The sequence below is a fragment of the Neofelis nebulosa genome, chromosome 15 (genome assembly GCF_028018385.1).
Source record: "Neofelis nebulosa isolate mNeoNeb1 chromosome 15, mNeoNeb1.pri, whole genome shotgun sequence".
Classification (NCBI taxonomy): Eukaryota; Metazoa; Chordata; class Mammalia; order Carnivora; family Felidae; genus Neofelis; species Neofelis nebulosa.
In genome coordinates this window covers 46,139,428-46,162,656 of record NC_080796.1, presented here as the reverse complement: position 1 = coordinate 46,162,656, position 23,229 = coordinate 46,139,428, and the positions used below count along the sequence as shown (strand labels likewise).

General features: G+C 47.9%; 1 protein-coding gene and 1 long non-coding RNA gene across 2 annotated transcripts; one reads left to right on the top strand and one right to left on the bottom strand.

The window, feature by feature from the left end:
* The first annotated feature begins 179 nt into the window (after positions 1–179).
* LOC131495784 (uncharacterized) lies at positions 180–17,057 on the top strand. The gene is made up of 2 exons (XR_009254119.1): positions 180–871; positions 16,724–17,057. It is a non-coding gene; the product is annotated as an uncharacterized LOC131495784 (long non-coding RNA).
* Positions 17,058–20,046: 2,989 nt separating this feature from the next.
* GPR25 (G protein-coupled receptor 25) lies at positions 20,047–22,236 on the bottom strand. Its single transcript, XM_058700998.1, has one exon. The coding sequence runs from the start codon at positions 22,066–22,068 to the stop codon at positions 20,965–20,967; it is 1,104 nt and encodes a 367-aa protein (XP_058556981.1). The 5' UTR covers positions 22,069–22,236; the 3' UTR covers positions 20,047–20,964.
* Between the last annotated feature and the right edge of the window lie 993 nt (positions 22,237–23,229).

Below are 23,229 nucleotides of genomic sequence, written 5' to 3'. Positions count from 1 at the left end.
CTTGTGTGAGAAGTTTATGGAGCACCTACGAGTGCCCAGCACGGTGGATCAAAGTTCAAATTCTTCCCTGGATGATTCCCCAACCTAGGCCAGTAATCAAGTAGCAATAGCATCAATGAAGCAAGGGCTGAAACTCAGAGCAGCGAGAGAGAGAGAGAGAGAGAGAGAGAGAGAGAGAGAGAGAGGCCGTGCGCGCGGCTGGGCCAGGCTGAGGGTCGCAAAGTCTGGCAGGAGAAGGCATGTGCCCGGGGAACTGGCGGGAGAATGCAAGAAGGATCTTGAGGCAGCTATGACGGGATATACAAACGCAGAGTGGCAAAGAAGCACGGGGACCTAGGAGCTGTGCGGACCTTAGGGTGTCAGATGAGGAGGAAGGAAAAGAATGAAAACAAAGACAAGGCTAAAGTGGCAGGCAGAGGTTCATCAGGAAGCAGGGCAGCTCTGTCTGGTCGTCCAGGTTTCCACCATACTAAGAGGGAGGACTCACCCGTGTTCCACCCACCAAGCTGTGTGCCCTGCCTAGAGGTGGTGACTTTTTCTCATTTGTCCAAAGGCACTATATGAGCTAAATTGACTGAAGAGCCTCGTGGGCTAAGTAAGGATTTAAGGTTTTTATCCTGAAACTGAAGAGAAGCTAATTGTATTAGTCAAGGTTCTCTAGAGACACAGAATCAATAGGATATATGTATATAATACATATGAGAGAGAGAGAGAAATGGAGAGAGAGATTTATTTTAAGGAATTGTTTCATTCCGTTGGAAATGCCGTCGAGTCCAAAATCTACAGGGTGACCTGACATGCTGGAGACCCAGAGAAGATAGCAGTTCGAGTCCAGAGGCAGTCTGCTTGCAAAATTCCTTCTTCATCAGAGGTCAGTCTTTTTTCTGTTAAGACCTTCAACTGCTTGGATGAGGCCCACCTACATTATGGAGGATAATCTGTTTTACTCAGTCTACTGTTGGTTTAAATATTAATCTCATTTAAAAGTACCCTCACAGGGGCACCTGGGTGGCGCACAGTCGGTTAAGCATCAGACTTTTGATCTTGGCTCAGGTCGTGATCTCTTGGTTCAAGAGTCGAGTGGAGCCCCGCATCCAGCTCTGCACTGATGGTGTAGAGTCGGTTTGGGATTCTGTCTCTCCTTCTCTCTGCCCCTCCCCCACTTGTGCTAGCTCTCTCTGCCTCTCTCTCTCTCTCTTAAAATAAATACATTAAAAAAAACTAAAAATAAAAATACTTTCACAGAGGGGCACCTGGCTGGTTCATTTGATAGATGAGTGTGCAACTCTTGATCTCGGGCTTGTAAATTCAAGCCCCACATTGGGTGTAGAGATTACCTAAAAATAAAATCTTTAAAAAAATATAAAAATAAATATACCTTCACAGAAACATCTAGAATAATGGTTGACCAGATATCTGGGTACCACGGGCCTAGCCAAGTTGACACATAAAATGATCCATCACACTACTGAAAACTGTCGATCCGGAACCTAGGCAGACTCCGTTTTAGATCACTTTGATGAATGAGTGAATGGAGTGGGGAGCATTCAGAAACAGCTTTTTAGGAGGTAGACCTGGCCTGACTTCACAGTTGACCGGCTACAGACGTGGCAGGGAAAAAGAGGGAAGAGTCTAGGGGTTCCCAGGTTTTTAGCTTGAGGGTTCAGCGTAAGATGTGTTCACCTGAGGACATTGAAGGTGATGTCCAGTGAGCAGCCTGGCTGGGGGTTCTAAAGCCCCAGGAAGTTTGGAGAAGGGGGCTTGAGAGCCACTACAGAGCTGCAGCTCTGGGAGTAGGTGAAATCACCCAGGAAGGGTGTGGACAATGAGAACAGGACAGGGAAGGGGGTGGGATCCTGGGAACGTTTAAGGGGTAGACAGAGGGGAAAGTGCCTTTGAAGGTAAACATTATTAGGGCACCTGGGTGGCTCAGTCGGCGTCCGACTTCGGCTCAGGTCATGATCTCACAGCTTGTGAGTTCAAGCCCCGCGTCGGGCTCTGTGCTGACAGCTCGGAGCCTGGAGCCTGCTTCTGGTTCTGTGTCTCCCTCACTCTCTCACCCTAACCCACTCACATTCTGTCTCTGTCTCTCTCAAAAATAAATAAACATTAAAAAAAAAAAATGAAGGTAAACATTATTATTATTACTCATGCAATGGGACAATTTGCTGAAATATTGATTTGCATTCCTTTTCCCTTCCCATTCACCCCTCTCTTTTGTCTGGGTGGAAAGTGGAAGCTTCCCAAAGGCCTTAGCCCTAAGCCTGCTGAGACAATGGCAGGGGTCCCCAGGGACAAGGGCAGCGAGGTGGCTTTTGAGAGCCAGGAAAAAGAGGTGCGATGGCCTGGGAGTGCGAAAGAAAATGGTGTGTGTCCTGAGCAGCAAGGACCTTCATGCAATGCCCTTCAGAGGCGGCAAGGCCTCAGCAGGGCTGGGAGGTGGGATGCTGGGCCCCAAGTTTCTAGCCTCGACAGACTCTTGCACCACACACATCCAGGAAACAGGAGCCCAGGCTACAAGAGGTCCCTGGGGGCTACAGCATCTAGATGTCCGCCCTTACCCAGCTTTCTGGCATCCCCCTAAACCTTCAGGATTCTGCTGGAGAAAGTAGCCGGTTTTTGCCATCCCAGCAGGCCCGGAACAGAATCAAATTGATTTAAAAGAAAAGAAACGACCTGTGTGCCTTGCAAACCTGAGTTTGTAGCTTGGGATTTGTAGCAGTACTATTACCTTCATTTAGAGATGAGGGAACTGAGGCCTAGAGAAGCTAAGTAATTGCGGTAAAGCCACACAACCAGTTAAGTCTCTCTCTCTCTTTTTGTTAAATTTAAATTAAATTTAATTAATTAATTTGTTTACTATTATTATTTTTTAATTTACATCCAAGTTAGTTAGCCTATACTGCAATGATGATTTCAGGAGTAAAATCCAGTGATTCCTCTCCTACATATAATACCCAGTGCTCATCCCGACAAGTGTCCTCCTTAATGCCCCTTGCCCATTCAGCCCATCCCCCCACCCACAACCCCTCCAGCAACCCTCTGTTCTCTATATATGTCTCTTACGTTCTGTCCCCTTCCTTTTTATATTATTTTTGCTTCCCTTCCCTTATGTTCATCTGTTTTGTCTCTTAAATTCCACATATGAGTGAAGTCATATGGTATTTGTCTTTCTCTGACTGACCAATTTCACTTAGCATAATACCCTCTAGTTCCATCCCTGTAGTTGCAAATGGCAAGATTTCATTCTTTTTGATTGCCAAGTAATACTCCGTTGTATAAATATACCACATCTTCATTATCCATTCATCCATCGATGGACCTTTGGGCTCTTTCCATACTTTGGCTATTGTTGATAGTGTTGCTATAAACATGGGGGTGAATGTGCCCCTTCAAAACAGCATACCTGCATCCCTTGGATAAATACCTAGTAGTGCAATTGCTGGGTCGTAGGGTAGTTCTATTTTTAGTTTTTTGAGGAACCTCCATACTGTTTTCCAGAGTGGTTGCACCAGTTTGCGTTCCCACCAGCATCGTGAAAGAGATCCTCTCTCTCCGCATCCTCGCCAGCGTCTGTCATTGCCTGAGTTGTTCATGTTGGCCATTCTGACAGGTGCGAGGTAGTATCTCATTGTGGTTTGGATTTGTATTTCCCTGATGATGAGTGATGTTGAGCATTTTTTCATGTGTCGGTTGGCCATCTGGATGTCTTCTTTGGTGAAGTGTCTATTCACGTCTTTTGCCCATTTCTTCACTGGATTATTTGTTTTTTGGGTGTTGAGTTTGATAAGTTCTTTGTAGATTTTGGATACTAACCCTTTATCTGATATGTCATTTGCAAATATCTTCTCCCATTCCGTCGGTTGCCTTTTAGTTTTGCTGATTGTTTCCTTCGCTGTGCAGAAGCTTTTTATTTTGATGAGGTCCCAGTAGTTCATTTTTGCTTTTGTTTCCCTTGCCTCTGGAGACATGTTGAGTAAGAAGTTGCTGTGCCTGAGGTCTAAGAGGTTTTTGCCTGCTTCCTCCTCTAGGATTTTGATGGCTTCCTGTCTTACATTTAAAATTTTTATTTTATTTTTGAGAGAGAGAAAGAGCATGAGCAGGGGAGGAAGAGAGAGAGAGGAAGACACAGAATCTGAAGAAGGCTCCAGGCTCCGAGCTGTCAGCACAGAGCCTGACACAGGGCCCGAACCCGTGAACCGTGAGATCATGACCTGAGCAGAAGTCGGATGCCTTACTGACTGAGCCACCCACACACCCCGAAGTCACACAACCAGTAAATGACTGATGCAGGATTGGAAGACAGATCTTTCTAATTCCATAGCCCTAAACCAGTGGTTGGAAAACATCAAACACCTAAAGGGCCTATCAGATAAAGTGAAGGAATGAAGTATGTCAGGTAGAAGAATTCTGGCATTCCAACATGGCCGTATTTAGTTTGTCCCACTACAACTTGTACCTTGGCCTTGGCATGTGTTGTGGCTGGAGGGGAGCATGGAAAGGCGTGGTAGAGACTGTGGCACATTCCAACACTGAGGTTCTATCTCAAAGGTGGTTGTCACTGCAAATGTCACAAGCAAAGGGCTTCTATTTTAAAAACAAATGCTGGAAATCCAAATGTTTACGCGAAATCTGGTTTGTACACATTTGACTTTTTTACTAAAAAATCAAAAGGAGTCAAGGGGCGTCTGGGTGGCTCAGTCGGTTAAGCGTCCAACTTCGGCTCAGGTCATGATCTCCCAGTATGTGGGTTCGAGCCCCGCGTCGGGCTCTGTGCTGACAGCTTGGAACCTGGAGCCTGCTTCGCATCCTGTGCCTCCCTCTCTCACTACCGCCCCCTCCCCTGCTCCTGCTCTGTCTCTATGTCTCTCTCACGTATAAATAAACGTTTAAAAAATGTTTTTATTCAGAAGGAGTCAAGAAAAATGTGTCTGCCCTCCTTGGGCTGAAGTTTGAGTTGCTGCTGCACAGCTCTGAGCACAGGGCCTGGGGCTGATTTGAACGGGGTCTGCTGAAGCTGGGGCTTGGGAAGCAAGTGTCCCGGAAGCAGAAACCAGAGCCGTCACTGGGAACGGACTGGTTCACCCTATGGAAGGAAGGGAAGGGGTACAAGTTGGGAGAGGTTATCAAGTCCCCAGTACGTTCCTCTCCTCACTTTGGCTGAAGGAGCAACCGTTCATCTCTGTCAGGTGGTTATTCCTGAGAAATGGTAGAGGAGGGGTCTTGGGAAAAGCTCTCTGAGCTCTTGCTGGAAAGGAGAAAGAGGAACAAGCTGGGATCTCCGTGGCGTAGCTTCTAAAAGCCTCCCGGGGGCTGGGCGGCTGCCTTTCTGCACTGCACACAGCCCTCCCACACACACTGGGATGGGGACTCGCCCCAGACCTCTCCCTGCCCACGGGTGCTGCTGACTCAGGCAGCCTCGGGGCCTGCCCGGCAGATGATGAGGCTCACCTTGTCCATCCTCCCCTCCCCCTCTCCTTCCTCTATGGGCTGGATGAGGAGAATGAGTCGATTCTCAGCGGCCCAGACAGTGCCCCGTCGATGCCCTCAGCAAGGAGCTCTTTGGAAACCCCAGAATGACTCGGAGCCGGAGGCCCTGTTTCCTCTCCTGACCGCATCCTGCAGCTCGAAGCTGGGGGCAGGTGCAGGAGGGGCAGTGCCCGTCTGCCTCTGCCTCTGTGGGCCACAACCCGCTCGACGGGGCGCAGGCTGGCTGCAGGCAGGTGAGTAGCTATGGGAAATGCATATGACCAACTTCGGGGGTCAAGCCAGGCAGCTGTACTTAACTGCCTCAAGGGAAGAGCACCCCCTTAAGAAACTGGGGCTGGGGGACACGGAGTCTAGGGAGCTGCTTGGAGTGCAGGGCAGACCTATCACTGGGACTCAGACTCCCAAGTTGCATGAGATGGGAAAGGACCCACTTCCCCAAGCCACACCAGCATCCTCCAGGCCAGCAATTCTCAGCTGGTTTCTGAACGCGGCCTGGTCCTCTCCACAGTGTTCAGGGTCCTGCCCCTTACCCTCCCCGCCTCCTCTCTCTCTTCTCTTTCATCTTTCCTCTGCCTTCTCTCGTTCCTTCTACCCCTTCCTCTCCAGCTTCTCCATCCTAGCCACGAGGGCTTCCACAGGATTCCAGGGACCGCAGGATTATGTCTGAGCACCTGTACAGAGCACTGGCCTCTGAGCCGCCTTCTCGCCCGTCCCTTACTCTGCAAGCCCCTGTTGTAACTTGCTCTCCCTGGTGGGACCACCAGGGGGCGAGAGTTGAGTGCTCTTGGGTCTGGACCAACTACGTTCTGGTCTTTCTTCCCTGCGCCCTGGAGAAAAAAATCCTGAGAGCAAAAGTGATGGAGGGCAGAGTGGAGTTGCCTGTAGGCTCTAATCTGGCCTGAGACTCTTCCATGCTTCTTACGGCCCAGCTGGTGCAGGACGTGGACCCTTCCTCTCCGGAGGGCAGGACTGGCCTCTCCTTCACTGCAAGCCCCAAGTCCCCAGCCTACCTTCCCTTCCTTCTGGGACCACTGCCCAGCAGGCCCGAAGGCCCTGGGCTCTAGCCATTCCCTCTTCTGTTTCTAGAGACCCACAGAGAACGTGAAACTAAGAAAAGATAGTGAGTTATGTTAAAAACAGCACCACTACAAAGATACAAAGCTAAATACCAGAGCTGAGAGAGCTGTGACTTTTGGGGGGCTTTCAAATGTGGCAGCATCCAGATAGACAGGACACCTGGGTCCCAAGGGCGCCTCTGCTCCAAGCTCTCCACACCGGCCCCCCCTTCCAGCTCCCACAAAGAAAGCTCATATTTGCTTGTAGTCAGAAGGCACGTAGTAAAGACACTTTGTCAGCCTGGTCCCCACTGCATTTCTTCTCTGGCAGGGTTATGTGTGGTAGAGAATTCCCAGGCCCCTGGGAGCAGACCCCTGGCCGCCCAGCCCCTGTCTGAGCTGCACCTCAGGAAGGCTGAAGACTGGGCAGCTGACAGGAGACGTGGCGGGAAAGGTGGAGGGTGGGGTGGCGGTGCCTGCGGCTCTCATTGGGGCTGGATTATTATCAGAATTCTAATAACCGGTTGCTTTTCTCAAAGGCCTAGAGATAGAGGTGCCCTCCAAAATAGCACTTGACCTACATGGGGCCTTTTCCTCACTTTGCCTGGTAGGTGGTTATTAACCAGCTCAGGTACCTAGTTTAGGAGAGACATAAAAAGTATGTTTTGGAGTCAGACAGCCTCAGTTTCTTCATATATAAAATGGGGGTGTAGATCAGATGCCTTTTAGAGCGCTTGGGTGGCTCAGTTGGTTGAACGTCTGACTTCAGCTCAGGTCATGATCTCACAGATCGTGGGTTCGAGCCCCACATCGAGCTTTCCCCTGACAGCGTGGAGCCTTCTTCGGACCCTCTGTCTCCCTCTCTCTGCCCCTCACCCTCTCTCTCTCTCTTTCTCTCTCTGGGGCTCATTAAAGATTTTTTTTTTTTAAGTAATAAACATTTTTTTAAAGATGCTTTTTAGCATTATGCTTTGCCCATAGTAGGCACCTAAGGAAAGGTAGTGATTTTTTTAAGAGACATTTTTTTCCACATTCTTCGTCTTAAAAGAAAAATAAGTTCCTCGTCCTCACACCCAACTCTCAGGGAAAAAAAAGAAAGCAAGTAACTTCTGCATGATAATTACATCTTCAGTGGTCCAAACCTGTTTACTGGTGACCAAGTTTCACTTCCTGTGGTTTTGCAGCTCGAGGCTTCAAAGGGCACCTTCCTCCTGTGACCGGGCCCGGGCCTGGGGCCTTGGCATGGATTAACTAGAAACAAATTAGTACCTCACGCCTCTGTCTCCTCTTAAAATACTCCACATGATGAGAAAGGAAGAGAAAAGGGTGTGTTTTAAAGGGAGGATGGTTTAATTTGAGGTACGATGCTGTTGAAATCAATTGAAATGGTCCATAAACCCGGTGATGTGTGACCTCTTCACACCTCCCACCCCAAAGCTCTTGTCCCAACCCCTCTGCACCTGGTCAGTGCATTTCCATCTATTTGTTCATAAACACATGCACTGATGTGTTCTCAGTGCTTTGATAGCTCTGTGGGAGGTTGGTGGAGAGAGAGGGCTGAGCTGGTCCTATGGAATGGTTGAAAGACGCCATGCTGGGTCTGATGGAGGATCCTGAAGCCAGGGTTAGCTAGGTGCTCATGATGGACAAAAAGCCCCCTAAAGCTGAAACCAGGGAGGAGAAACCAGTTAGTTTGTCCAAGAAGCTTCGAAAATGCCTTGGATGCTGGAAAGTAGGTGATGTCTATTTTATATCCTTGCCCACTGCTGAGAGCTGGGATTCTAGCAGGAGCAGCTAAGAAATTGAAAAACAGTCTCCATACACCCAAACGCTGGGGTGGAGTCTGGCCTAGGGACTGGGGGGCAAAGAGGAGTTGAGCTTTACTTATCATTTCTGTGTGGACTTTTTGCTGTGAAAATGTATTCTTTATTCATGTGTAATTTCTGTAATTAAAATTAATAGTTTAAAACTTTTTATTATGAATACCTTCCAACGTAAGTGAAAGTAGAGAGTCTAGTATAATGAACTCTCATTTATCTATCACCTAGACTTACTGATATCAACATTTCCCTATATTTCCTCAGTTTACCTTTTCTTTTTTTTTTTTATTTTTATTTTTTTTTATTTTTTAAATATTTTTTTTCAACGTTTTTTATTTATTTTTGGGACAGAGAGAGACAGAGCATGAACGGGGGAGGGGCAGAGAGAGAGGGAGACACAGAATCAGAAACAGGCTCCAGGCTCCGAGCCATCGGCCCAGAGCCTGACGCGGGGCTCGAACTCACGGACCGCGAGATCGTGACCTGGCTGAAGTCGGACGCTTAACCGACTGCGCCACCCAGGCGCCCCAGTTTACCTTTTCTTTAGCAAAATATTTTGTTTTTTTTTTTTTAATTTAATGTTTATTTATTTTTGAGAGAGACACACACACACAGAGCATGAGCAAGGGAGGCGCAGAGAGAGAGGGAGACACGGAATCTGAAGCAGGCTTCAGGCTCTGAGCTGTCAGCACAGAGGCTGATGTGGGGCTCAAACCCATGACCTGAGCCGAAGTCCGATGCTTAACCGACCGAGCCACCCAGGTGCCCCTTTAGCAAAATATTTCAAAGAAAATCCTAATCATGCTGACATATCACTTGTAGATGTTTCAGAACTCAGCTATGAAAAAAATTGGACACTTTTCTTACATAATCACATGACTGTTGTCACAATAACTCCTTAATATCACCTGACACCGAGTCACATTCAAAGCTCCCCAGTTGTCCCAACACGGTCTTTTCAAGTTGGTCCGTTTGTATCTGGATCCAAGTAAGGTCTACACTTTGCATTTGGCTCTTTTAATCCTGTGTCGGTCCCCTTCCCCCACCCGATTTTTTTCTTATCATGTCAGTGCCTTGTTGAAATCAGGTCAGTTGTCTCATGCCCTACATGCTGTGTTTTATCTGCTTGCCTCCTCACATTGTCATTTAACTTACTCCTGACCCCCGTGTTTCCTGTAACCTGGACATTAGCGGCAAAGGCTTAAATAGATTTCGGCTCATCATTTGTGGCAAGAACACCTCACAAGTGGTGCTGGGCATCCCATCCGCCTCGTCATCCTCCACCCTCACCCTCACCATCCTCGGTTGTCACATCGTGTTGTCTCTCTTATCACTGAGAACTAATCCCTGAGGTGACACGTCAGCATCTTGTAATAGTCCAGCTCTCGCCTCGTGGTTTTAGCACCCACCAATGATTGTTGCCTGAACCATTTTCTTAGAGGTTACACAAGGTGATTTCTGTTTCTATTTAAAATAATTTTTTTCTGGGGCACCTGGGTGGCTCAGTAGGTTGAACATACGACTTTGGCCCAGGTCACAGTCTCGCAGCTCATGGGTTCGAGCCCCGCATCGGGCTCTGTGCTGACAGCTTAGAGCCTGGAGCCTGCTTCAGATTCTGTGTCTCCCTCTCTCTGGCCCTCCCCTACTCGTTCTCTCTCTCTCTCTCTCTTTCTCTCAAAAATAAATAAAAACATTAAAAAAAATGTTTAATACACAAAATAAAAGAAATAAATAAAATAATTTTTTTCTTAAAAAGCAATAGACTGCATTATGATGTGCGCAATCACCTTCTTATTGAACTACCTTCCAAATTCAGATTGTGATATAAGAAAACCCCCAAAAGACACCTGTATTGATTTATTATATTATATTTTAAAATAACTTCCCTATTCATGCAGTCTGCTGGGGAGCCCCTGACAGGCTCTGGTCAGGAGTCTTTCAGGTCTTGAACCTCTGAGAGTACCCAGAGTATGTATGCATGGATTTCTCTCAGTGTAGGACCACAGAGAAACAGGTTTTCAAGTGTCAAAAAGCGTTTATTAAGTGGGCTGATAAGTGAATTTTACATTCAGACCTAATGTAAGTTGTTTGTCTTGCCTTGATCTCCTTTTGATGGGATTGGTTGTGGTAATGGATGGCATGGTCGAATTGTTGCCTTTGTGTGTGTGTGTGTGTGTGTGTGTATGGATTGTTTTGCTTTGATTGTTTAATTAAAAAAATTTTTTTAATGTTTATTTATTTTTAAGAGAGAGAGGCAGAGAGAGCACGAGTAGGGAAGGGGCAGAGAGAGAAGGAGACACAGAATCTGAAGCAGGCTCCAGGCTCCGAGCTGTTAACACAGCTAACATGGGGCTCGAATCCACAAACCATGAGATCATGACCCGAGCCGGAGTCGGACACTTAACCAACTGATCCACCCAGGCGCCCTGATTGTTTAATTTTTAAATGATGGATATGTGTTTCCAGCCTTTTGATGAGTGCATTTTATAAAATATTTAAAATATTTTTGAAAGTAATAAATTCGATATATCTCTGGAAAACAGATTGGACCTGTATTCATGGGACTATGGAATCTTTGGTCTGACAGGGACCAGAGAGGTCCCCTCATCCTACCCCCACCCAGGGCTGACCGTCCACCGCTGGACACAGTTGTTCAGCAAGGCTGTTGCTGTGTATAAGTCTCTGAGTCCCACTCATTTCAGGGAATGTTTGGGCTCAGCAGGAAATTCCCAGCCCTGAAAGACAGAATAACCTGGGTCTATACACAGGTTTTCACTCAAGAGACACTGTGATCAACCAATTCTCTGGAAATCAATGATCTACAAAAGTGACTTATTCATAGGACAGAAGTCTTTGTGTACTTTTTAGTTTCAAGAAAAAGGAAAGAAGAAAGATAACATTTTGCCCCCAATTAACGGTCCACATGGCTTTTATTTCCTTCTTTTACACCAGTAAGCCCACATTTCCCATCTTATTTGTGTGTGTAGGACAGAGACTCGAGCTTCGGTGGTTGTTCTGTAGAGGGACTGGAAGTCTTTAATTTCTGTAGCCCCATGGCCTCACTTACTAACTGGCGCATCATAAATGCAAAATAAAAATGTGTTGAATCCATGAATTTGAGAAGAGAAATCCAAAGCCATGGTATAGTGCAGTTCCAGTCAACAATAGTTTGTGTTGTTTGTTTTACTCCCAATAATTGTAGCAAACATACGATGCTTAATATGTGTCACATAGTTCTAAGCGCTTCCTATTTGAACACATTTAACTCCTTCACATGCCCACTGACATAAGAAGCATTGTTCCCATTTTCCAGATGAGGATTTTGAAATGGAAAGGGTTGAATAACTTACCCAGGTAACAAAGAAAGTGAGAAGCAGAGCTGGAACTTGAACGCGGGCAGTGGCACTAGTTTACGGACTAAAGCCCTACGTTATATTGGTTTTCACCGTTGGTTCATTAGGGTCTAAATAACAATAAACAACTACTGACATGCCCTTCATTCCACTAACGTGTTGTGCTACTTTTCAAAGTGCTTCCAAAATGCATTGTTCATGAGTCCATGGCCGCTGTTCTTGAGGTGAGGGGGTTTCCCTGTTTCTGCTCCTCACAGACCAGAAGAAGGTGATAGAATCCCACGAAGGCAGCGAAGGAGAGAGGCTAAAGGAGGGGGAGCAGGTGTCAGGGAGTTTCGTTCGGTTTGGAACAGACGTTCAAAACCAGTCCTGAGCTAGATGGGAAAGCTGCTCACTGCAATGTATTTATCAAAGCGAAAGCTCTTGAGCAAGTTGAATGTCTAATATGGAGGATTGTTGTGTTACATGGTGGTTTACCCACAGAGGGAAACCTTCAAAAATGACCATTATGAAATCTACATAGGGGCAGAGAAAAACGTTTACAGTATATTCTGCAAAAACAAAACAAAACACAAAAAACACCCAACAGTGACAACAACCCCCAAACACCAGAATGTCTCTTGAGTACAGCAATGTAAAATGTGACCATGATAGAGAAGGGCTCGGGAAGAGAATGTGCAAACAAGAAAATTACTGCGATTAGGGTGGAGGGTCTGGAGTTATTTTACTCTTAATATGACATTTTCTCTCTTTATGCTAATAAGAACTTAAAAAATGAAACCTGAGAAGATTTGGAGCTATAGGTTATAAAAAAAAAAACAACCCAAGATTTTGTTTAAAAAGATAGAAATTCAGCAAGCCTTGTGACCTACATAGCATGTTGTGTCTTTGTGTGCATAGGGCCCAGTATGGGGCTAGTATAAGGCATGACCTTCTCGCTTTGGGGGATTTGGGGGCTGCAGTGAAAAGACATATTGGATTAGAGAGGGGATGTGAGCATGCACATCATGAAGACAGTCATTTTCAGAGCAGGGTGACTGAGATTAATCACCCTGTGTCTAGCACATCTCACTGGGGCAAACCACAGCCTCTACCAGACGCTGGCAGCCGTTGTCTCGGGTCTGCACTTCAGGCTTTGCTGCCCACCAAGGCCAAGCCCCTCCACTTTCGCTTGCCAGTTAGGACTATGCAGGCAACGTGGTGGGTGTTCTCACTGTTTCTCCCATTTGGACCCCTTACCTCAGCACATCTGTGAAGAACCCCATTCACCCTCTCAGTCAGATGCCCAAGTTCTCCTTAGTGAGAGGACCCTGATTATATTAGTCTGGATTCTCCAAAGAGACAGAACCAACGGAAGAGATACAGTTCTATATCTATTTATAGATCTGTATCTAAATCCACCCATCTATCTATCCATCTGTCTCTAAAGACATTTATTATAAGAAATTGGCCCACACCCCTGTGGAGGCTGAGAAGTCCCAAGATCTGCAGCTGGCAAGCTGGAGACCCGAGAGAGTCGATAATGTAAGTTCAAACCCAGTCTGAGTCCGCAGGAAGAAGACTGATGTCGCAGCTCAGACGGCAGAGAATAAATTCCCTCTTACTCAGTGTTTTTGTTCTCTTCAGGCCTTCGATGGATTGGATGAGGCCCCCCCCACCCCACCTCGGGGAGGGCAACCCACTGTACTGAGTCTGTTGATTCAAATATTAATCTCATACACACCTAGGGACACACTCAGAATAATATTTGACCAAATGTCTGGGCACCTCGTGGCCCAGTCAAGTTGACACATTAAATTAACCATCAATTAACCACTGATCTTTTGATAACAGAAGCAGGGTGATTTCTCTGCAGGGCCAGTAATGGTGGCCTTGACCTCAGTGTGCCCTTGGTTTAGTACTGATTAGTGATAAACAGGACAAGGCAGGTGCTGGAGGAGTAGTGGAAGATGGAAACCGACTTGAGCTGTGGTCCAGGATGCATGGGATTTGTGTGCTGCTGTGTGTGTGTGACCCCGGCAAGTCATCAAACCTCTTGGGACTTTAGTTCCTCCATCTGTAAAATGGGGATAATAATACAAGCTCTTTAGAGAAGATACTTGCGCAAGTTACATAAACTCAATGAGACTCAACTCTTTAGTCTGTAGAACAGGGACAATAAATTCTATACCTCATAAAGTTGTTGTGAGGATAAATAAGACAATATATATAACCTCTAGCTCGATGCCTCTCATATAGTATGTGCTCAGTAAATATTAGCTGTCATTTTAACATCTCCTTCAGAGGGATGTTGTGATCACACATTATGTATAAAAAGTCTTTGGAATAATACAATAAGGTGGCATATTCTTTCAAAGTTTGGTGGAAACCAAACTGACAAAATGTTTGTTGAAATAATAATGCCTACACCTCTAGAGAGAATATAAATTTTTCAACAATTTGGCACAACGTACCAAAAGTCTCAAATTGTTTATAATCTTTGATGAATACTTTCACTTCTAGGAATTTGTCCTAAGAAATGAATAAAAGTTTGTTATAAAAATCTTTGTACAAGGATGTTCATCATAGAATTATTTATAAGGGTGAAAACTTGAAACAAGATTAGGGGCTTAGGGACTCCCGGCTGACTCAGTAAGAAGAGCATGTGATTGTTGATCTTGGGGTCGTGAGTTCAAACCCCATGTTGGGTATAGAGACTACTAAAAAAATAAATAAACGTAATAAAAAAAGACTAGGGGCTTGGTTACATGAATGAGGTTTTATTTCATATATTGATGTAATGTTACCTTAAAAACATGTTTTAGAAAAATATCTAATGATATAAAATATAGTATATTGCTAAGTGAAGAAAGCAGGCTACAAAATAATGTATACATTGGTGCTTGGCTGGCTCAGTCGGTAGAGCTTGTGACTCTTAATCTCAGGGTCGTAAGTTTAAGCCCCACATTGGGTGTAGAGCCTACTCAATTAAAAAAATTATATTATAAATTTTATATTATAAATAAAAAAATGTATATCATATACATTATTTTGACACCAAAATAATGTATATGATATACATTCCACATATAGTTACTGAGTCCCAATTTTGTGCCAGGCACTGATTATACACTTAGGAACACAGTAGGCTTTGGTCTCATGTAGATTGTCCCCAATTTAGCTGGAAAAAAAAAAAAAAAAAGGGCACGTCTGTATTATCATCTACACAGAAAAATATTCTGAGGTGTCTCTTCATGGTGTAATAATGGGTGTTTTTCATTTTTTCCTTTGTGTTTTCCATAATATCCATTTTTATTAATAAAGAACCTGTGATTAATAATCAAGGGGAATTAGGGGAAAACTTAACGATTAGAGGAAAACTCTTAAAAATTAAAAAAAAATTTGAGTTGGTGTTACATTAATTTCGGGTGCACAACAGTGATTCAAAAACTCTATAGGTTATGCTGTGCTCACCAAGAGTATAGCTACCGTCTGTCACCATACAACACTATTACAATATCATTGACTATATTTCCTATACTGTACTTTTTATTCTCGTGACTTATTCATTCTGTAACTGGAAGCCTGTATCTCGCACTCCCCTTCACCTGTTTTGTGCATCCCCCCGTCCCTCGAGCAATCACCATTTTGTTCTGTGTATTTCTAGGCGTGAGTCTGCTTTTTGTTTGCTTATTCATTTGCCTTATTTTTTCGATCCCCCATCTAAGTGAAATCAAACGGTGTTTGTCTTGGAAACTCTTAAAATTTTTAAGAGAGAGCCTGGGTCAGGGAGTCACTGAGTATGACTGGGTTCAGAATGGAGAGATCATCTCTTTGGGTCTCACACGGGCGGGATGGCAGGGGAAGAGAGGGTAGGAGAGTTAAACAAAGGTTTGAGCTGCGATGTTTGCTTCTCTGTGACCTTGACCAAGCCTCTTTACTTGTCAGTTTCATCATCAATACAATGGAGCTAATCGTTCCCGCTTGCTTCGGGGTCACAATAATTGATGAAATCATGTGTATGTGCTTTTTAAAAATTTGTGATGTGTTACAGAGACCTAAGTGGTGTTATTATTACCTTAAGCAAGTGACTTTCACCTCTGATCCTCAGTGTCTTCTTAGAACGGAGAAAATGGGTCTCTAGCTCTAAGTTACTGCGATGGAGTAAATGTGAATCTCAGGCACAGTCCACTCTCGTGGAAGATGTGATTAATTACACACCCAATAAACACTTTTTGACTTTGATGATAATGACGAGGAAGAGTGATTTCACATCTTTGCTTCCTCTTTTCCTCTCACTTACCAAACATTCCCTGCTCCTTTGGCTGTGGGTCTTTCCGTCATTCTCCCCACTGGACTGAGGCTGGAGGGCTCGATGCCCAGCAGGGGTGGTAGGGAGCTTCCTGCCGGCCACTCAGCCTGGGTAAGGGAGGGATTTAGATCTGATAAACTCTGCCACCTGAGATGTCCTCACAAGTGTCCAGAGCCCTCTCTTTACCCCCAGAGTGACATGGGGAGGGGGGTGACACGGGGGTGAGTCATATCACCAAGTACAGCTTTGCCAACTCTGCCATTCTTCTGAACTCCCCAGATCACTCATCACCCCGGGAGGCCCTGGGTTCCCACACTGTGCCCTGAGAAAGAACCCTGGGGTCAAAGGAGGTACCAAAAAAAAAAAAAAAAAAAAGCACAGAATTAGTCACAAGAATGAAATCAGAATCACACACAGCCCCATGTGCCCAGGCTTTGACCAGGTGCTGACCTTTTTTTTTTTTTAATATATTTTTTTAAATTTGAGTATAGTTGATGCTGACCTTTTAAAAACCCAGAGCAGCTCCACCCTTCTTGTCTCCACAGAGAGGGCGAGGGCGAGGGCCTGGGTGGGGGTGGTGGTGGCGGGGACGGGAAGGGGGCAGCTGGGCCTGGAACAAGACAATCCCAAGGGCGGGGCTCCTGTGGTTTGTTTGTCTAAAACACCACAGCTTGCAAAGTACTTTCAAGGACATGATTTCCTTTGATCTACCAGGCAGCCCAAGCAGACATGATCATCTCCATCCTTCAGATGAAGAAAGTGAGGCTCCTGAGGTGGAGAGATACCTCAGGACGGGTGGGCAGCCAGCTGGGACAGTGGGAGACCGGACCCAGGCTGATTTTAGCCCCAGCGCATCAGCGGTTTCACAGCCCTTTGACAACTGCCCTTAAAAAAAAGGTTATAGAAAATTTCAAGAATGAAGAGAGGGAGGAGAGAAAGAATCTGTAGTTCCCTTACTTTGACACAATCACTGCTAACATTTATTGAATTCTCTAGACTTTCTTGTGTACCCTTTTCTCAAACATACATAAAATGCAATAACCTTCCTCTTCCTCTTCACAGTGCATCATATTATTTTATACTGCGATGTGGTTCTGATGAGCATTCCTTCGACAGGCAGTTCATGAGCACCTACCGCATGCCCGGCAGTGTTCCAGGCACTGGGGATACAGCACTAAATAAAGCAGACAAACTCCTTTCACTATGGAGCCCATATTCTGATGGCAGAGACAAACAATGAACCAAAAAGTAAAATAGATGGCATTTCTTACCTTAGCACCAAGAGGAAAGAAACATACCTAGGATGCTTAAAACTTGTGCTAAAGAAAGAAAAGAGCAAAAGATAATTTTTATCCAGAGGACTTTGTGGCATATAATGTCTTGCTTCAACAAAACCAATGCTAACAATTATTTAGCTTGAAGTGTGGGGATATTTAACGCAAGTAATTTTGTCACCTTTTAAAAATTTTTTTTAATGTTTTTTATTTATTTTTGAGAAGGAGAGATAGAGCGCGAGCAGGGGAGGGGCAGAGAGAGAGGGAGACACAGAATCTGAAGCAGGCTCCAGGCTCTGAGCTGTCAGCACAGAGCCCGACGTGGGGCTTGAACTCATGGACCACGAGATCATGACCTGAACTCAAGTTGGATGCTTAAGTGACTAAGCCACCCAGGTGCCCCTAAATTTCTTTTTTTTTTAATGTTTATTTATTTTTGAGAGGGGGATAGGGAGAGGGGCAGAGAGATGGGGACAGAGGATCTGAAGAGGGCTCTGCACTGACAGCAGTGAGTGTGATGCGGGGCTCAAACTCCCGAGAACCATATGATGATGACGAAGCTGGACGTTCAACTGACTGAGCCACCCAGGTACCTGTTACCTTCTTTTCATTTACTGTCAACGTTTTCCAATCTGACATTAAATCAACATCTTAAAATTTGCATAACAACAGTCCCATATACTAACGAGGGCATTACACCACTGTTGAACATTCAGGTTGTTTCTTTCAGGCGTAAGTCTTTCAGAATGTCTTAGAACTCAGTGCATCAAACTTGTTTTATTCAGGAGTACTGGCTTAGAAGAGAGTGGCAGACAAGAAAGCACAGGGTAAAAAGAATGAACATTTTGGGGGGTTGGGATATGAATATTTTTAAAGCTGTGGATATTGATTGACAAATTGCTTACTTCTTTTTTTAAGTAGGACTACCCTTAATTTTTTTTTTTTTTTGAGAGAGTGTGTCCGTGCACCTAAGTGTGGGAGGAGCGGAGAGAGAGGGAGACAGAGAGAATCCCAAGCAGGTTTCACGCTTAGCGTGGAACCCATCCGGGGACTCGATCTCACGAACCCAGAGTTCGTGATCGGAGCCAAAATTAAGAATCAGAGTCTTAACTGACTGAGCCATCCAGGCCCCCCAACTGACAAATTACTTTCTAAAAGAATCTGCCACTTACACACCTCCCAGCAATCTGTGTGGGAGTACTTATTTAACCCGTTCTTTCCTGAACCTGTGCCTCATCTGCCTCAGTGGCAACTGGAAGTTTACTGGTCCCCTTTCATTCCTGAGTATAAAAGAAAATTGCCAAGGGACACATGGCAGACGAATTCAGTGACCTACCCAAACGACGGAAGAGAACTTTCTCTCCCCATCAGCCACAGTTCTACAGTGGGAGAGAAACACTGAGTTTCAATAATTCCTGCAGGGGGGGCTATGAAAACTCAGGCATGGAGAAGCCTTCTTTCTGCCTGCCTTCAGGGAGCCCAACTGGTAAATCAGGAGAAGTAAATTGGCAGGAGTGGAGGTGGGGACTCACTCAGAACAGCCTCGTTGTTGGGGACGTTTTGCACATGCAGACCCAGACGAGAGCCGGCTCCCCCATCCTGCAGCCCCACCATATGACACAGAATAATTTCTTGCCCAGAGAGGAACGGTGAGGATGACAAGAGCCATGATATACTTGAGTTCTTAAACCTTAGTGCGTCTGAAATTTGTCCCACTGGCACCAGCAACCCCACAGGCTGCAAGGCTTGTGACTCTCTGGGTATGTGGGAGGAATGTGGTTAACGTTTCTTAACAGCCTCACCTGCTAGGGGCAGCTGACAGGTGGGGTCAAGGTGGAGTGTGACATTCAATGCGCTCTAATCCAACAGCCCCAAATGCTGAACGCAAATGCAGGTATTAGGTAGGGGGTTAAGCAGCTTGAGAATGAATGCCCAGGATACAGACCCAACCTCACATCGCCGTGCTGATCTGAGTGGACACCGCCCCCAGAGCCTACAACTTTATGATTGGCCTGGTGGGGATCTGGCTGGGAGGTGGTTTTCAAGAATTACATTCCTTTCCCTGCCCCGACTAACATTTCTTTAGGCCAAATCCCCTTAAATCAAAAGTATACACACCGAATTTCCAAACCCTCCAGAAACCTTAAGGGGTAAGTTATAGTCAGAAAATGGATAGATAGGCCCAAAAAGGATAGGAAAAAATGCCCAATACATACTTAAAATATCACATTGACAGATACCCTTTTTCAAGTGACACGTGGCTGGCAGATGCTCTTAAATCTGTTTTTATTCTCCCCGTAACCTTCAAAATGTGAAACGTCCTTTAAAATAATAAGAGTAAATGGGCGCCTGGGTGGCTCAGCCAGTTGGGCGTCTGACTTTGGCTCAGGTCTCACAGTTTGTGAGTTCGAGCCCCGCGTCAGGCTCTGTGCTGTCAGCTCGGGGCCTGAAGCCTGCTTCAGATTCTGTGTCTCCGTCTCTCTCTCTGCCCCTCCCCCTCTTGTGCTCTCTCTCTGTCTCTCAAAAATAAATAAGTGTAAAAATTCAAAACAAATTGAAATAATAAGAGTAAGTGATTTGCTGCCTTTCTGTAGGATTACTGCACCCACAGGTGGTACAGGTCTTTGACCTCACACCAAATTCTGATCATCCTGAGGGCAGCCTCAGCTACTGGCTCGAATTTTGTCTGGCGCAGTATTGGATTTGCCTCCTGATGCTCATTTCACTCCCATTGCTCAAGTAAAAAAAGACACGGTTGTCAGATTCAGGCTAGCAACAGTGTTTATTGAGAAAGGTGAACTGATGCAAGAGATTCTGGTGTCCCTGGCCAAGTGACAGAGACTCTGGTGAACGATTTCAGAATCTTCTGTCCAGAGGGAAGGGCCGAGATACTTTCCAGGGTGAGTCCTTCAGCTTCGTGGGAATGGGGAGAAGATACAAAACCAGGGCAGGCCAAGCACATGTAGGGAAATTGTCCGGAGGGATAAACTGGGCAGCTCACGCTGGGGCTGGTTCCCATGGCTTTGGTGAGCTTTGAAAACGAAAGTCTGAACTGATAGTGACTAATGATACAGCAAAGACAGCTACAAAGATGACTAAGTATGAAAGGGCTGTCGATTCCCATATTCTATAGAAATTTTGGAGAATGAGCGGGCCAGAGAGTCCGACTTCGAGAAGGTATTTCTCAGAAGGTAGTAGCTATTTGTAGGGGTTCAGAGAAAGCATAGCCAGAGACAACAGTCACTCTTGGGGGAGTCTGGGTTTGGTATTCTGGCCAGTGTTATTCCCGATGGGGCAAAGGAGGAAACCCACTTCTCCTTCTTCTACTTGGCGAACATGTATGTGGGTGTCCAGATTGCTGTCTGCACGGTCTCATAGGACCTTTATGGGACTGGAGAAAATTACCCCCCCCCCCCCACACACCCACTGGGCTGAGAGAACAGCTGGTCTCAGCCGACTGGTTTGGGGGCGGGGGTGGGAGAGAGTTCAAAAGGCGCTGAGGTTCTGAGAAAGCTAATGAAGGAGACCCTGGGAGTCCAGGCAGCGCCGGCTGGGGCGGCCCGCAGCCAGCAGAGAAGGCATGTCTGGGGAAGCCGGCACCACCCCCACCCCCCACGCACTCCCGCGGGTCTCGTCCCCCCCGCGGGCTCCGGGGCCGCCACCTCCACGGGGCCGGGGCGGCTACCGCACTGCCGAGCCAGCGTTCGCCGTCCGGGCTCGCTCCCAGCTGCCGGCCGGACTCCGGAACACTGAGCTGTCGTCCCTGCAGAGCGAGGACACCGAGCTGCCCCTGCGCGCCGGGCGGTCGGCGCGCAAGCAGACTCCGCGCCAGGCCCGGGCGCGGAACGAACGGTCCAGCAGCAGGTAGATGAGCGGGTTGGCGCAGCTGTTGACGAAGGCCAGGCAGGTGGCGATGCTGAGGCCCCAGCGCAGCGCCAGCAGCAGGCCGCAGGGCAGCGGCACCGCCCCCAGGCGCGCCAGGTGGAAGACGGCCCGCAGGGCGCCGAAGGGCAGCCAGGAGCCCACGAACGCGCTCTCGACGGCGAAGATGATGCGCAGCGAGTTCCTCCGGGCCCGGCCCAGGTGCGGCGGCCGGCGCAGGCGGCAGGAGATGCGGCAGTAGCAGACCAGGGTGACGCCCAGGGGCAGCACGCAGGTGAGCAGCAGCACCAGCAGGCTCAGGCCCTGGAAGGCGTCGGAGGGCTCCTCCCCGCACTGGCTGCCCCCGCCGCCGGGGAGGGGCTGCAGCCCCCGGTAGGCCAGGGAGGGCAGGCCGGCCAGGAGCGCCACGGCCCACACGCCGCAGCAGACGGCCAGCGCGCAGCGCGGGGTGCGCAGGGGCCGCGCGTCGAGCAGCTTCACCACCGCCAGGTAGCGGTCCACGCTCAGGCCCGCCAGCAGCAGCGCGCCTGCGCAGCGCGTGCCGGCCAGCGCGAAGCCGCTGAGCTTGCAGAGGCCCTCGCCGAAGGGCCAGCGGCCGCCGCTCGCCGCCGCCGCCGCCCACAGCGGCAGCGTGAGCACGAAGCCCAGGTCGGCGGCGGCCAGGTGCAGCACGAAGGTGTCCACGAGGCGCCGCGGGCCAGGCCGCGCGGCCAGCAGCCACACCACGAAGGCGTTGCCCAGCAGGCCCACCACGAAGGCCGCCAGGTAGAGCGCGGGGATGTAGGCGTAGCCGTAGGGCAGGTCCGGGGCCAGGCAAGGCTCCAGCTCCTCCAGGGCGCCGGACCCCGAGTAGTCCCAGGACGCCGTCCCGGGGCTGGGGCTCCTGGGCTCGGTGGGGTGCATGGCGGGGGCCGTCGGACCTGTGCCGGACGCAGCCTGGGTGCGGGCTCTCCCAGGGAGAGGTGGGGGGTTGCTCTTCACGGCCGGTGCCCAGCACCTCCCTTCCTGCCACCCTCGACCCAGGCAAATGCGTGGGCAGGAAGGTGGGGGAGGAGGGGGTGGAGTGGGAGGGGCAGACTCGTGGGGGTAGAGGCCTACGATTTGGGGCTGGCCCCAGGGGAAAGACGGGGACCTGGCAGAGGGGGCTTCACAGCTGGATCCTCCGAGGACAAGGCCTCGGGGCTGGGAGACCCGCTCTGCCCCCCCAGGGGGAGTCTGATGTCAGGTTGCAACAGGTGGCGGGTGCCCGAGAGCCTTCCTCCCTTCTGGTCCCCCACTTCGCTCCTTCCCATGCTCCGCGCTGCTGCTTTCTCTAGTTTTATTAGGGGCGAGGGCCTAGAACCCCAGCTGAGGGTTTTGTAAGGCTGGTGCCTCAGCCTGCTGCGGGCCCCCCGTCCTCTAGGAAAGAGGGGTTCTGCTATCTGGTGTGCAGCGGGGTCGGGGTGAACTGGGGAGCCTGTGGCTTCGGGGCCTGCCTCCCAAGCGGGCATCGGCCATCAGAGCTCTTCAGCTGTTGTAGGTTCAATGTCTTAACTCAAACAGTGGCTTTTCTGACCAAATCAAGTCTTCATGGAGCCACGTGGGAAGGTTTTCAGCTAGAGAGGGAGAGCTACCCAGCTAGAAAGGATCAGAGCCTGGGATTTTAATCGCAGCTCTTCTCTATCTGCCCTCATCTGGCCAAACGTCCCTATTAAGCCAAACACAGAAGTAAGCTCAGTACAAAAGATGACTCAAGATGGTACCCAATTTCGCCGCACATTAGTTGTCTTTAATTAGGAGTCAGGAGTTTAGAGGAGGATGAAATCCCTTACCTACTGAGGGAGTCAGGGGAAGATTCATGAAAGGGTAGGAATGATGCCTGACTTTGAAAGGAATGGTGGCCCCAGGAGAGGATGGGTGAGACAAAGCTGACCCTTACTCCAGAAGGTGCCCTTTCTTCTCCCCATTTTGTTTTGTTGATGATTTCCTTGGTTGCGCAGAAGCCTTCTATTATGGTGTGCCCTTTCTACATCAGGGATTTGGGGCAACTCCAGTTAGGTCGGGATCCTTTTTTATCTTTTCAAA

Excerpts from the sequence above, each read along its gene's own strand:
- GPR25 (XM_058700998.1), bottom strand. The coding sequence starts at position 22,068 with ATGCACCCCACCGAGCCCAGGAGCCCCAGCCCCGGGACGGCGTCCTGG.